Source organism: Perognathus longimembris, chromosome 1 (genome assembly GCF_023159225.1).
Source record: "Perognathus longimembris pacificus isolate PPM17 chromosome 1, ASM2315922v1, whole genome shotgun sequence".
NCBI classification, from domain to species: domain Eukaryota; kingdom Metazoa; phylum Chordata; class Mammalia; order Rodentia; family Heteromyidae; genus Perognathus; species Perognathus longimembris.
The window spans coordinates 152,956,926-152,970,103 of NC_063161.1; the positions used below are offsets into that span (position 1 = coordinate 152,956,926).

At 54.3% G+C, this 13,178-nt stretch overlaps 1 protein-coding gene across 9 annotated transcripts in view; it reads right to left on the minus strand.

Moving 5' to 3' along the window:
- Positions 1 to 13,178, minus strand: part of Dennd1a (DENN domain containing 1A) — a 453,328-nt gene that overhangs the window by 6,650 nt on the left and 433,500 nt on the right. For all 9 annotated transcript variants that reach the window (XM_048342185.1, XM_048342167.1, XM_048342121.1 and 6 more), the window contains one exon: positions 11,121 to 11,209. In XM_048342185.1, coding sequence (XP_048198142.1) covers positions 11,121 to 11,209 — 89 coding nt within the window. The remainder of the gene's footprint in view (positions 1 to 11,120; positions 11,210 to 13,178) is intronic.

Here is a 13,178-nt window from a genome sequence, read left to right on the forward strand (position 1 = left end):
GACAAGAGAGAAGAGAACAGGCGGTTAGGGCGCCGTCAGAGCGCTGAGCAGCGTGGGAAGGCGGAGGCCAGAGGGCAGCAGGGGGAGGAAGCAGGGTTGCCGTGTGCACCAGGAGCCCAGAACCTGTCAGGAGCCACCCCGGAATGCCACTTCCATGCACCCCTAAATGTAGCAAGCAACAGTGCCCCAAGATGGTGTCTCTGCTCCGGTTAGCACATTGTCACACGGACACACTTCCACACTGTGTGTGTCCTCCCCCCCCCCCCCCCCCCCCCACGACATGAAGTGCTTGTAGAGGAAGACTTGTAAGGCACGAGGCGGAATTGTCCTTAGTCAGCCTGCCACGTGCAGATCCAACCAATGGCGCGTTGAAGACATTCGGGGAAACGTTATGCCAGACTTCTCTCCTCGCCTTTAAATCCTGCTCTACTCAACGGAGCAATTCCATGGCCTTGGCTACCACAGGCAATCTAAAGCTGTTTTAAAGAGGGCGGTGCCATGTCACCCAAGGGACTGGAGCATGTGTAGATTGTGTCATCCGGAACCGATTCCCCCAGGGACGCCGTGGGCCCCCTCTTCTATGTACAGAAAAAGGCATAAAAAAAAAAAAAAAAGACTGGAAGAGCAGGGGCCTAAAAGCCAATAATAGCTAGTGGGATTGCGGGTGACTCTCCCCACCCCTTCTTTTCATTTTCTACAATGAGCATAGCTACTTCAATAATCAGGAATTTAGAAAAAATAAAAAGTTAAAGAAAAAAGTGCGGCGCGTGGTGGGCCCTCCGGAGCAGGCCCTGTTCTGATTAGCGGCTGCTCTCCTGAGCCTCCTCAGATGCTTGTTTCGAGAGTCCTTTTCATCTGTGATGTGGAAATTAAATATTCATTGTTATAAAAAATAGATCTCCCTTGTCAGCCACCTGTGAGCTCTACCTCTATAAACAAACACATGCGCAGCCCACAGACGCTCCACGCCCGGCTCCCATGAATTATATACTGACTGGGGCCTGAGAGAGGCCAGGGGTTCAAATCCTAGCAGCACCGCAGCTGCTCTCTTCTGCTGGGGAGCCGGCGTTGCTGGCCTCTGCTCCCATCGGTGGGCAGCCCTGGCAGGAGCTGACGCGGGGTGCCCGGGTGGGGCCATCTCCCCCACTCCTGCCAGCCACTTTGGGTGGGATTCGCTGAGGTTCTACTCACGGGTCCAACACAAGCACCCCAGAACCAGAGCCGAGGGGAGCAGAGGAGTGGGGAAGGCACCGGGACTGAGCTGCGCCGTGATGCCCATCACTGGTGCTAATCCAGCTGTTGCCCACAGCTGGCTCCTAGAGCCTCGAGGTGCTCAGTGCCCCCACCCTCGTGTCCGTACCTTACAGGTGGCAGCGGGCTGGAGCGCTGTCCCCCTGCGTTCCCAGGGCCCTCAAGACACACCCCAGCCCCTCCTGGACTACCGAGGGCGGGGCTGAAGAGGACAGGACACACTGAGCTGTGGTCTGGATGGCTCAGGGCAAGGCCTGGCTCCTGCCATGTCCACAGAAGGAGCACCTCCACCCAGCCCACCCCAAGCCCGGCCCTGGCCCTCTCCTGAAACTGCAGATGACCATTCTGGACTGGGAGTGTGTTGCATCTATGGCAAGAAGGGGCACTCAGCCCCTGCAGGGTGACCTAACGCATGACCCACCCACTCCCTAGCCGGGAAGGAGGGTCAGGCTCTGCCCACTCCAGGCTGGGCAGGGTCTGAGCTGCACGTGGCTCTGTACAGTCCTGGCAGCCCCCCTCCCCACCCTCCCCCTGGACAGCCGGCCAGCTTACAATCTCTGAAACGTGAGCTCCTTGTCAGCTGGCCTTGTCTGCCCTGCCTGGTGTACTGATCGCTCTTCTGCCTTCAGGACCTGCCAGAGGCCAAGAGGTTCCCGGGGTTCCTTGCTCTTCCTGGCTGCTGTCTCGGTGCTTCCCAGGGCCATCTCCTTCCATTCTGTTTCTGTGGTCCTCGAGGGCAGGAGCCTGGGTTGTTCCCTCATCCCCACCGGGGCCCACAGAATGCCATGGAAGTTTATGGTTGAATGAGTAAGAGCTGACATGCTGGGGAGACCTCACTTTGCCTCTGTTCCCAGGGCCCGCCACATCTTGTGGCTCCTTTCATCACCGCTGTGGCTGGGATCTAAGTCTCCTCTTTTTGGGCTCCCCCTTGTCCTCTGATGGGTATATGTGTCTCACAAACAGAGGGCAAGCAAGTCACGGGAAGTTGTTGAAAACAACTTGAAGGCCCAGGGCCTTCACCTTCCTGTCACAGGGCTAATGGCAGAGGGACACAGGAGGACGGAAGCCCCCGACTGGGTCACGTGGAATAAGGCTCTCCAGTGGCTCCGTGGGCCATTTCAGCAAGGGATCCACATTTATAGGTGGTGTAGCTCTGAGCAGACAGCACTGACCACAACCGGCCACATTACATGAATGCGACTACACCTGCCAGAAATGTTTAGATTTGCAGAAAAGCAGAAGGCCTTTGTGCTGGACCAGACCTTGCCTCTCGCCCTGATGCATCCATGGGGAGGGGGGAGGGGTAGGGAGGGGGAGGCTCACTTGCCAGCATTCAAACCAACCTCCTCCAGCTGGCTTTCCATGGCACAGGGGGTGCGTGCATGGAACACACCAATGGCTCCGGGTGACCTGCTCAAGAGGACACCTTTGCCACATCCCAGCCCCATGGATGAAGATGGTGGCAGCTGCCGAGTTGACCAGCCTTGAGCTAACTGCTGTCCATGCAATATCTCACTGAGACAGACAAGCCGAGGTTCAGAGAGGGAGAGCCCCTTGCCTGGGGTCACACCGCAGCTGAAGGCCAAGCTGGGAACGGAACTGAGATTTGCCTGTCTGTAAGCCTCTTGTGGGATCCCACCTCTTCAGTTTCTTGGATCGGAAACAATGAAAAGAGAGGTTGGGTGTTTCCCCTTCTACTTTTAATGAAAGGTGAGATTTCAAAATAAACTTATTTAAATTCAGCTGCTCATGTTCTCCCATGAAACATACAGTCAGATATTTGTCAGAGATAAAGGATGAACCATCGAAAACGTCCAGGCTTAAATTTTTTATTAGCTTAAGGCAGAATATGGGGGGGGGGGAAGTGTACCTCTTCCCTCATTAACCCAATTCAGCGACTATCCTGCAGTCTGCCACCCAGCACTTGCCTGGATTTTATTACACACAAAGGACTGTCTGTGAAAAGGCAGGTCGGGGTGAACTTGGCTACCCAGCGAGAGCTGCGATGTCTCAGGGAGAAAGAAAGGCTCTGTGTCCATCACGGCTGGCACCCCACCCCCCGCCCCCGCCGCCGCCTCTGCCCACCACGCGTGTGTGGAGTTCCCATGCAGATGACTCCCGAGCCCTTTCTAATGTTTGGTTTAACGTGTCGCCGGTTAGCGAGTGCGTGTGACAGTGGTGACAGGCGAGGCTGTTCCTTTTTAAATACCATGTCAGAGCCGGCGTCAGGAAGCAGGGACGTGCTCTGTGCTCTCTGCCGTGCTGGGATCGCACTGGCTTATTTTTTAATGAGGAAGATCTGCATCTCGAGAGTTTTTTTCATGTGTCACATCGCGTGGACAAATCAGCAGCACGTCACGCTGGTCCAAAATGAAATGCTGACAAATGTAGATATTTCAAATTTAATTGACATTTAAATGTACTTGAGATAAAGATGGGAAGGTATCAGCCAGGACTTGGTCTCTGGAGGTAATGAAGGGGGCTGGTGATCATTTCACTTTGACACAAAGGTTCTTCACTTAGGAAAGGGCTTGCTCACTCTGCACCCCTCAGTGGTGTGGCCTTGGGGGGGCCATGAGCATGGAGAGGCCCTGGGTTGAGGCCAGGTCCAGCCTGCCTGGCCTCCCTTCCCTTCCCTACCCAGGGAAACTACTTCCTGGACCTCAGTTTCTTCTCTATGAACGGGAGCCTCAGAGCCTCTGGAAAGTGTGATCATCGATGTTAACCACGGGCCGGAGGCTCCAGTGTCTGTCCAGACTCTGGGCAGGCATGGGCCTCAGGTGTCCAGAGACCAAGGTGGCTGTCCCAGTCTTCAGATGAGTACAGCCGCGCATGCGCGAGTCATCTAAGTCGACCTGCAGGTTCCCAGCTTCGCCCTAGCGAGGCTGCAGGGCCAGTGTTCCGGGGCACAGGCTTGGCAGCCATTAGAATGACTGAAGCAGGGCGAAGGTCTCTGGCCCTGGGGCTCAGGGCCCACAGAAGAGGCCTGGGGGGGGGGGCCTAGGATGAGGACCTGTGGGGAGGGCATGGACACCAGGCTTTTCTTCCTGAGCAGAATGGAGGCTACTTGATGCCAACTAGGGGCTCTGGGAGCACCATGGGCTGTGAGTTTAGGAGAGGCAGGAGGAGTTGGCAGGGACCTGTGTTGGGGCCTAAGACCAGCACAAAGACTGGGGGCTACTGGGGGGATGTGAGGCCATGGAGTGCCAGGAAGCATGCTGGGCTGGGTACCCCAGGTCTCTGAGGTTGCTGTGCCCGACTTTTCCAACCATCACTCATGTATCCATTGAGTTATTTTTTAGCCTGTGTGTTCATTTGTTCATTCATTCATTCTTCCTTCCACAGAAATCACTAAAGGCCAGCCTCACAGGCCCAGACTCCTTTCTCTAGGCAGGGAGAGACCGAAGCGCGGGCTGTGGGCTTTACGCCACCGCCATGCTCGGGCCCCTGGGCTGGAGAGACAGCAATTTGAGAGCTCTTTTCTCAACTGGGAAGACACTTGGTGTGGGCTCTGCAGAAAAACGTCCTTCCCGGCTCCTTCCTGTGAGAGCCTGGGTCTGCGGATGGAGCTCGGGGTCCGTGCAGGGGCGAGAGAACAGGGCACGCGGGGCAGCAGCCCCGTGGCAGGGCCTGGCGCCTGGGGAAGTTCTTCCACCGCTAGGCCTTCACTGCTTCCAGGAGGAGTGGGGCTGGAAATGCCCTGGCTGAGAAGACATGGGGGTGCAGCGAACATGGCAGGGATCCACAGCGGGGAAAGGTGACATGGAACTCCGAAGAGGCCAGAGCCTCAGTTGGGGTGACGGAGCCTGGCAGGTGACCGCAGTGGGTAACTTCTTGAGCATGGATGGAGCCCTTTTCCTGTAGCATCCCGAAGCCTTGCTTGTCCGTGGAAAGAGCTCCCTCTCTAGCGACACCGTCCCCCACTTTCCCGTGGCTGGAGGAGGCTGCAGTGGATTGCGGGCCTGCGTTCCAGGCGGGGTTCAGGCCCCACATCTGACTTCAGACTTGGCTTTGTCTCCTGAATCCACAGGGGGTGGAGGGGAGTCGGGTCAGGAGCCTCTCCCTCTGTTAATTGGGTCTGTGACCTTCTGTTGGGGTGTTTGGACCCGTAGCCATGCAGACAGGGGGCCCTGGCAGGCTTCCAGGAGGCAGCACGGAGCCAGCTGCCCCTACCCCCCGGGGCCCGGGCCCAGCTGGCATCTTGGAGAGGTACTCCTGGAGCTGGTGGCAATTCTGGCTTTCACAGGCAGGGCAGGAGGCCTGCTGGAAGGTTCATGGTCACATCCTGGTCACCCCCCGGCAGTAATAGATGCTCATTATGTGTCTGTGGTGGTTGACTGATCCTTGCTCATCTCTAGGTGCTGGGCCACGAGTGGCTGCTGCCTTCACTGAGTGTTCTGTCATTCAGGAAACAGCTCCGAGCAGAGGTCTGACTTAAATCTGGTCCGGGAGTCAGCATCACAGCAGAAAGACACCCAGGAGGACTCAGACAACCTGTGTGTGTGTGTGTGTGTGTGTGTGTGTGTGTACAAGCAAGTGTGTGCGGCAGGAGGAGCAATATCTAGGCAGGCTGGGGTGGGGGACAAGGAAGAAGAGTGGGGGGTGTCTCCGGGTGTCGGTGTGGAGGCTGAAGTGCTTGCTGGTCTGGGAATCCACACTGGCGTGGAGGCTGAAGTGCTTGCTGGTCTGGGAATCCACACTGCTTCACATGCTCAGGGCCCCATGCTGAAAGGGGAGGGTGAGATTTGCCAGTCACAGGGCTGGTGGTGGGTGTGCTGGGGTGGTGGTTTCCAGCACTCTGCCACTGCACCAGGTCCCCCTCTAAATGACTGGCTCCTTGGGCCCAGCCAGGAGTGGCCAGGGTTGGGAACATGAGACTCACTGCGTTAAGGCAGCCTGTTGCCCTCTGCCAGTGAAGGAGAGAGACAAGTGCAAGTGCATTGGGACTGGGGCTTTGGGTAGGGTTCTCACTAAATGCTTCTGGCCGCTTCTTCTGATCTTATTTTCATCTTCTGGGACGTTGGTGCTGTGTCACACAGGGAGATTCAGACACCCTGTGCAGGGTGACCTGGCCATTTGGTGAACAGACGGTCTACCCAGTCAGCACACCTGCAGGGCGCAAACCCCGGCTTTGGCAGGAGAAGAGGGTGGCACTGCTCTTTTGGAGTTACTAAGTGATACAGGGCAGACATCAATCTGCCTAGCTGAGTGTACCAGCTCTGGCACTAAACTGACCTGTTTAAGCTCAGCTCTGCTACTAGTTGTGTGAACAAGGGCAAAGATGACCTCTGAGTCTCAGCCATGCTGCATAGTCAAGTTCGGGACCCGCTCTCCACCCATTTCTCATGCGGATTTGATGAAGTAGAATATGTAAAGTGCTTAGCACATAGTTCGCAGTTAATGGTACTTGTTAATTCCATTTCTTACAATGACACAGAGCAAGAGAAAGCTTGGAGAACAAGGATATTTATCCTGACATTTTCATAGGGATGAAAACTAGGGAACAACCTATAAATGAAAGCCCAGGGAGGGCCAGGTAGATTCCCAGCACACATACAATAGGATCTTCTATGACCAATAACAGGGTCACAAAGACACAGAGAGCAGCTGGTGGATGGGAGACTGCGGGTGAGATGGGGTGCCAAGAAATGTACACAGCAAAGAGACTGGAGGGGAATCTACAGGCATGCTAACAGGTATTTCAATTAAAGAGGGACTCTGAGTAAATTTCTCTCTCTTTTTTATGTCCAGAATGTTTCTAAGGCTACTGTATTCTTTGAACAAAGGAACAAAACTACCTGAAATACACAAACTTGCTATCATCTAGCCATAGAGGGAGCTGCAAATGAACTGTTCTTACTCAGGATACAGCCAGCCAAATCCCCTCTGTGAGTGGAGGAAGACAAGGGACAGAGTTGATCAAACGGGCTCCGCTGTACAGGCAATTGGGGCTGGGCCCTGTAGACCCACTGTGGGCCGTTGCCCCATTAGGCCTCGGAAGATGGCCGTATAGCTAGCTTATGAAGGTGATCTAGATGACGGATGCCTTTAATGCTCTCCCTCCGGGGTTGGGGATATAGCCTAGTGGCAAGAGTGCCTGCCTCGGATACACGAGGCCCTAGGTTCGATTCCCCAGCACCACATATACAGAAAACGGCCAGAAGCGGCGCTGTGGCTCAAGTGGCAGAGTGCTAGCCTTGAGCGGGAAGAAGCCAGGGACAGTGCTCAGGCCCTGAGTCCAAGGCCCAGGACTGGCCAAAAAAAAAAAAAAAAAAATGCTCTCCCTCCGTATCTGAGCTACTCTTGGCGGGCCACTGGCCCTGGTACCTCAGCAGGGAAGAAATGCCAGGCTGCCTGGCAGAGCGGCACCTGCGGTGGGTCACGGGCACTGGTGGGTCACAGTGCTGCTGTTAGGAGCTGGCTACTGGCTCTGTCTAGGTGTCATGTTGGATGGGAAATTCTCCCACACCTGGGAGCCAAGAGGGGAAGAACTCTGGGCCTCGCAGCTGGGGCGCTGGCTGGGAAACACAGGGTCAGCTTCAAGAGGTGAAGAGCTGGGTCCCCCCGCCAGGGGCCACAGCTCCTCCCCTGAGAGCAGTACTAAGGCATCATTGGACCATTTTACTTTTTGAGATAGGGTCTTTCTTTGTAGTCTAGGCTGACTTGAGGCTTCCTGAGTGCTGAGACTGCAGGTATGTAGCACATGCTTGGCTCTGAATTAGGTTCTAAACAAAAAGCCTGGATAATGGAAAGCAAAGGATCAGAACTGTCATGCGACAGCTGACTCTCCTAAGTCTTTCCTTCAGTCTCAGCTTCTCCATCTGCTAAATGGGAGCCACTAGCTACCTTGCAGAATCTCAAGGAATGTTCTCTCTTCTTCCCCGAGTAGAATCATCAAGTACTCATGGAAACTGTGCGGGTAGCAGAAGGACTGAGGCTCTGAGGCTCTGAATCGCAGCCTTGCCACTCTACATAGAGGCCCTAGGAAGTCAAATGTGCTATCCGAGCCCGAGCTTCCTGCCTCGGGGAGCAGAGCCCGCTAGCACCAGAGGGCTGAAGACATGAAGCGGCTGGGCTGGGCTTCCTGCTGGCTGGCATCCAGCTCAGGCATCTGAATAATAAGGGGAGGAGCTACCGCTTCATGGAGAGAAATGGAACTGCATATTAATCAGCGAATGGTAACTGAAAAAACAAAACAGCCAGGGAATTTTCCCCTAGAAATCTTTTGAAAGCATTCTTCTAGAGACCAACAAATGGCCATAACAGGGGGAGGAAATTTACCCTCGATGGAGGAGAGTCTTCCTTCTGAATGAGTGCTAGTCAACGGGATTCAGTGTGGAAGCCCCGGCTTCAGGCCTCCTAGTGTGCCCCTAACAGGCTCTCAGAGAGAGCTGCCGAATGAGCAGACGCATGAGCGCACAGATGGAGCAACGGACGGGTGGACGTCAGCTGCGAGGAGACTTGGGCGATGGGCTCGCCGCCCCGGCTGGCCTTGCTGGGTCCCGGAATGCTGCAGGGCAGGGGCCGCTCTTGTTCTTCCTGTCCACAAAGCTAATGACGGAATGTGCTGCTGGAAGTGAGGGCCGGGGCCAGAAATCTGGAGAACTGAATTTCCCTCCTCAGCTTCAAAGATCCTACGTACTCTTCTGCTGCCCCATACCTCTAAGTTTCGGATTCACTTTGAAATTCCTGGTGGAGATGAAGACCCAGGGTTCAAGCAAAGCCAGGGCAGATGAAAGGGCCAGGCACCGGGTCCATGCGCTCAACCCAGAACCGCCCCGGACAAAGGCCCATTAGGCTGTGGCTCCTGCATGCCGGCGCTTCTTCTCAAGTCTTCCAACACAATGCCAACAGATTGGTGGAGCTGGTTCCGCCCCCCCTCCCCCGAACAATATTTTATGAGGAGTCTGTTTTATTAAAATATTTTCCGCTGGATGCTTCCTGTGTTTCAAGAAGTTGGTCTTGCCAGCTGGAGCTGATGACAGTTGAGAAAAACACATCCAAGTGCTGTTGTGACATGGCATTTGGAAGTGGAGGAGCACAAAGGGAGGGGGGCTCGGGGGGGGGATGGCAGCATGCAAGAGACGTGGGAAAACACCCGGGTGGCACCAGAAATGTCACTGGCATGATTGGAGCACAACTTCCCCTCCTCCCATCAAGGGAATGTGAAAAGAAACCCTTGCAATGACGTCTTGAACCCCCTCCCCCCCATTAGGGGTCTGAGTTGCTGTGAGGTGTGGTGACAGAAGACCTGTCATTTGTTTTCTGTCACTGCTGATTCACCCCCTCCCTCCCCTGAACCTGCCCCACACTCCTTCGGACTCATCTCAACCCCTGATGTGCCCTGAAAAGAAAGGTAATCACACTGCAAGAGGAAACAGACATAACAAGGCAGTTTAGGAAGTCACCAGAAAAAAAATACATGGAAGATTCGGCCTCTCTCTGGTTTGAAAGAGCAACAGTCGCTATCAACATGACTACAAAGTCCAACTCCTCAGGAATCTGGGCACACAATTGGCAATGCTTTCCCCTAGACGGGGAATGCTATTGGTCTAGGTGTTCTGTGCAATGCGTTCTGGGTTAGCAGCTCCATCTCTACAGACCCAGGGCCTGTATCCCAGTACAGATACAGTCCCAGAAAAGTCACTCCAAGGAAACAGTCCATTTCCTTCCCTCAGGAGAAAGCTGCGGGGCTAGAGGAAGTCAGGAGCCATGCAGCCTTCTCTCCACAAGGGGGCAATCATCACCCACCGTCAGGGAGCTGTTGGGTCCTCATTCCCCATTCCCACTGTCCTATTGTGCTGGGCACCAGTTAAATCTGCACCGATTTCAGGAGTCTTCTAGTGCCAATGTCACCTACCCAAGCACACAGGAAGGTAAGCGAGCTCCCCCGCCACCCCCCCCTCCTCGAACTTTCTATGCAAGTCTCAATCAGCTTCTGGGAGAAGTGAAGCAAACTGTCCTGTAATCTGGGTTAGGCCACAGCTTGACAGTTCTGTTACTCCTTTTGGTGCCAATTCCGGCTAGGACGTGCCATCTCCTTATAACGCCTTTCCCTGAGAAATGTTCTGAGAGCAGACCCCTCATGAAGGGCACTCCCCTTCCCACTCAAAGGAGTAATTTTTTTTTTTCTGATTCCTCCAACAATTCCAGACCAAGATGGATTCGTGCACTTTCTCAAAACATCTTGGGAAGCCAGCGAGTGGCTGCTGAACTGTCCATGTCTTGGGAACAAAGGGAAGCAGCTTTGGAGTGAGGGTTTGAGCCCAGCCACTCGGGTTGCTTGGCCTCTGTATACACAGCTGTGGCCTGCAGCCTTGTTCTTATCTATCCAACGGTCACTTGGGATGTGGCCAATGCAGGTTCCAGGCTAGCTCCTGGGCATATCCCAAAGTGCCCATGTGCTGTGGCACAAGTGAGAAAGGGGCTGAGCAAATCTTTGTGCCTAAATTTGAGCAACAGACACCTTACACCCCACCAGACTTAGGAAGAGGGTAGCCTCATTAAACAGCTACCCTTTGCTACCAGCATACTAACTCATCTGTGAACTCTGTGTCTCCAGCATAAGAAGCCTGGGGCCTCAGATCTTGTCTGAGTGTCCTTTGAGTCTCACCACTCTAAACCCAGACCAGGTGCCCAGCTCCTTGGCCTCTGGGGCCTCTTGCTGATATGACAGCTTGACAAGCAGAAGAACAAGCAGAAGCCAATACTGAAGGCCAAGTCCTGCTCCTCACTGACCCCTCTGTAAAACACCTGCTCGGTGCTCCAGGGAGCACAAAGTACTGGCCCTCCCACATTCTTCCAGACAGACCAGAGGGGGCACAGGTACCCAGTGCTCGGGGCTGGGGAGAGGGGGCACAGGTACTTACTGCTCGGGGCTGGGGACCGATGTCCTCCGGCCTTCCATGGCGATGTTGCTCTTCGGCCTCTTGACCACATGTGGACGGGGAGGGCGCACCTAGAACAGGCACAGGAAAATCCCCAAGGAGTGAGTGGGCAAAGCCACAGAGGGACATCGTGAAGGTTTAGATAAGCATCCCAGAAGAAATGTTTGGGGATCTTCAAGGCAGGCGACGAAAGCCCCCCTCCTCATGGGAGGAGCACCACTTCGTGTGCTGCAGAGAAGACGCATTGTCAGGCTCTCTGCGGCCCATTCAGATGGGAGGCGCTCTTTACCTGCAGGATGGGCTGCAGTGGCAGCTGCAGGGAGTGCAGAGCATCCCAGGACACCTTAAAGGTTTTGCTTAGGTTTTTTTTGAGATACACATGCTTAATTTTGCTCTTTTATAGCCAAACCCCATGGTGTTTATTTTCCTCTTCAAATGGGAGGGGGGAAGTGCAAACACCAGCGTCAGAGAGTCCTGGCAGAAGCGGTTCGTCTTCCATGCCTGCCCCCCAGCAGGGCTCAGCCAGCGGTGTGGTGTGGCCACGCTCAGGGCCCAGACCTGGCTTGAGGGGTGGGCGGGGCGGGGGGTGGAGGAAGTGGATGATTTCCTAATTCTGCAGCTACGGCCATGGTGCCAACATGGGCTATTCTAAAGCTGCTACCTTTGAAGACCCAGGGAAAAGGGATGCCTCCCTCCCCACGAGAGTCTGTGATGGGTGTCAGGCTAAGAATTTCTAGGTATGTTTAGAAGAAACTCATTTGGTCCAATCAAAATCCATGGTACCATCATCTCTGACCATTTCCAATGTTGGAGAGGGGGAGGGAAAGCTCTAAGCGAAGAAAGTCCCTCTGCGCATCCCACTGGCAGTAAAAACAAGCTGAGCACCGAGAGCAGCGCAGAGGGATTGTTTTCCCTACCTATGAGGCCACACTCGCTGAAGTTTGGGAACAAGATGGGGAAGAGTGTGAATAAACTCCTGCTTGCCCTTTTCCACAACACCCCCGCTCCTGGCAATCGGTGGCAACACAGCACAGTGGCTCAGGAACAAGATTACAGAAGGTGGCCACATACAAGATAAGTCTTTATAGGGCTCATCAGGCCCTTAGGGTTGCGCATGTCTGATCTACCCAAAGTTTTTCTTGTGGGGCAGCCAGTCTGAGCTCAGCTTTTTTTTTGGCAAAGCAGAGATGTGGTAAAAGCCAAATGCATTCCATCAAACGTGTTCTGTCTTCTTCCACGGACTTATTATAAAACACAGGGAACATCCCTAAGTGGGTCTGCTACATAGTGAGGGTTTTATAAATGCCCATCCTGCTTCTCAGTGACGCGCACGTGTGTGTGTGTGTGTGTGTGCGTGCACGCTCATGCATGCCAGTTGTGGGGCTTGAACTCAGGACCTGGACACTGTCCCTGAGCTTTTGGGCTCAAGACTAGTGCTCAGCCACTTGAGTCACAGCTCCACCTCCAACTTTCTGGTTAGTGAGAGATTCGGAGTCTCATAAACTTTCCTGCCTGGGCTGGTTATTGAACCATGATCCTCAGATCTCAGTTTCCCGAGTAGCCAGGATTACAGGCATGAGCCATTGGTGCCTGGCTTCTTGTTACCATTGACAATGGAAGACCAGGGTATCTGAGTTAGAAGTTGGATCACAGGGTGATCTTATCCCTCTTAATAACCTGTGTAGTACCTGATGTGTGTGTGTGTGTGTGTGTGTGCGTGCGCATGTATATGTGTGTGCATGCAGGTATGTGTGTATAGAGGGAAATCAGCAAGTTTTCAGAAACACACAAATACTGTTGCATGGTGTCTAAGAAGTGCAGAATGCTGCCACTATTCCTGTTATTATTAATAGAAGGGCGCCTGCCATCCAGCAGACATTCAGTCATTGTTTGCTGAACAAACAAATGGACACATTCACCCCGATTCTAACTCCCTGGCTTCCCTCCTCTGGCAGGACTGAAAGGTCCCCCCAGCCTCTCCCCACAAAGGCAATGCAGCTGGGCTGAGGAGCCGGTCTGTCCTCGCCTGGGCCGGGGGCG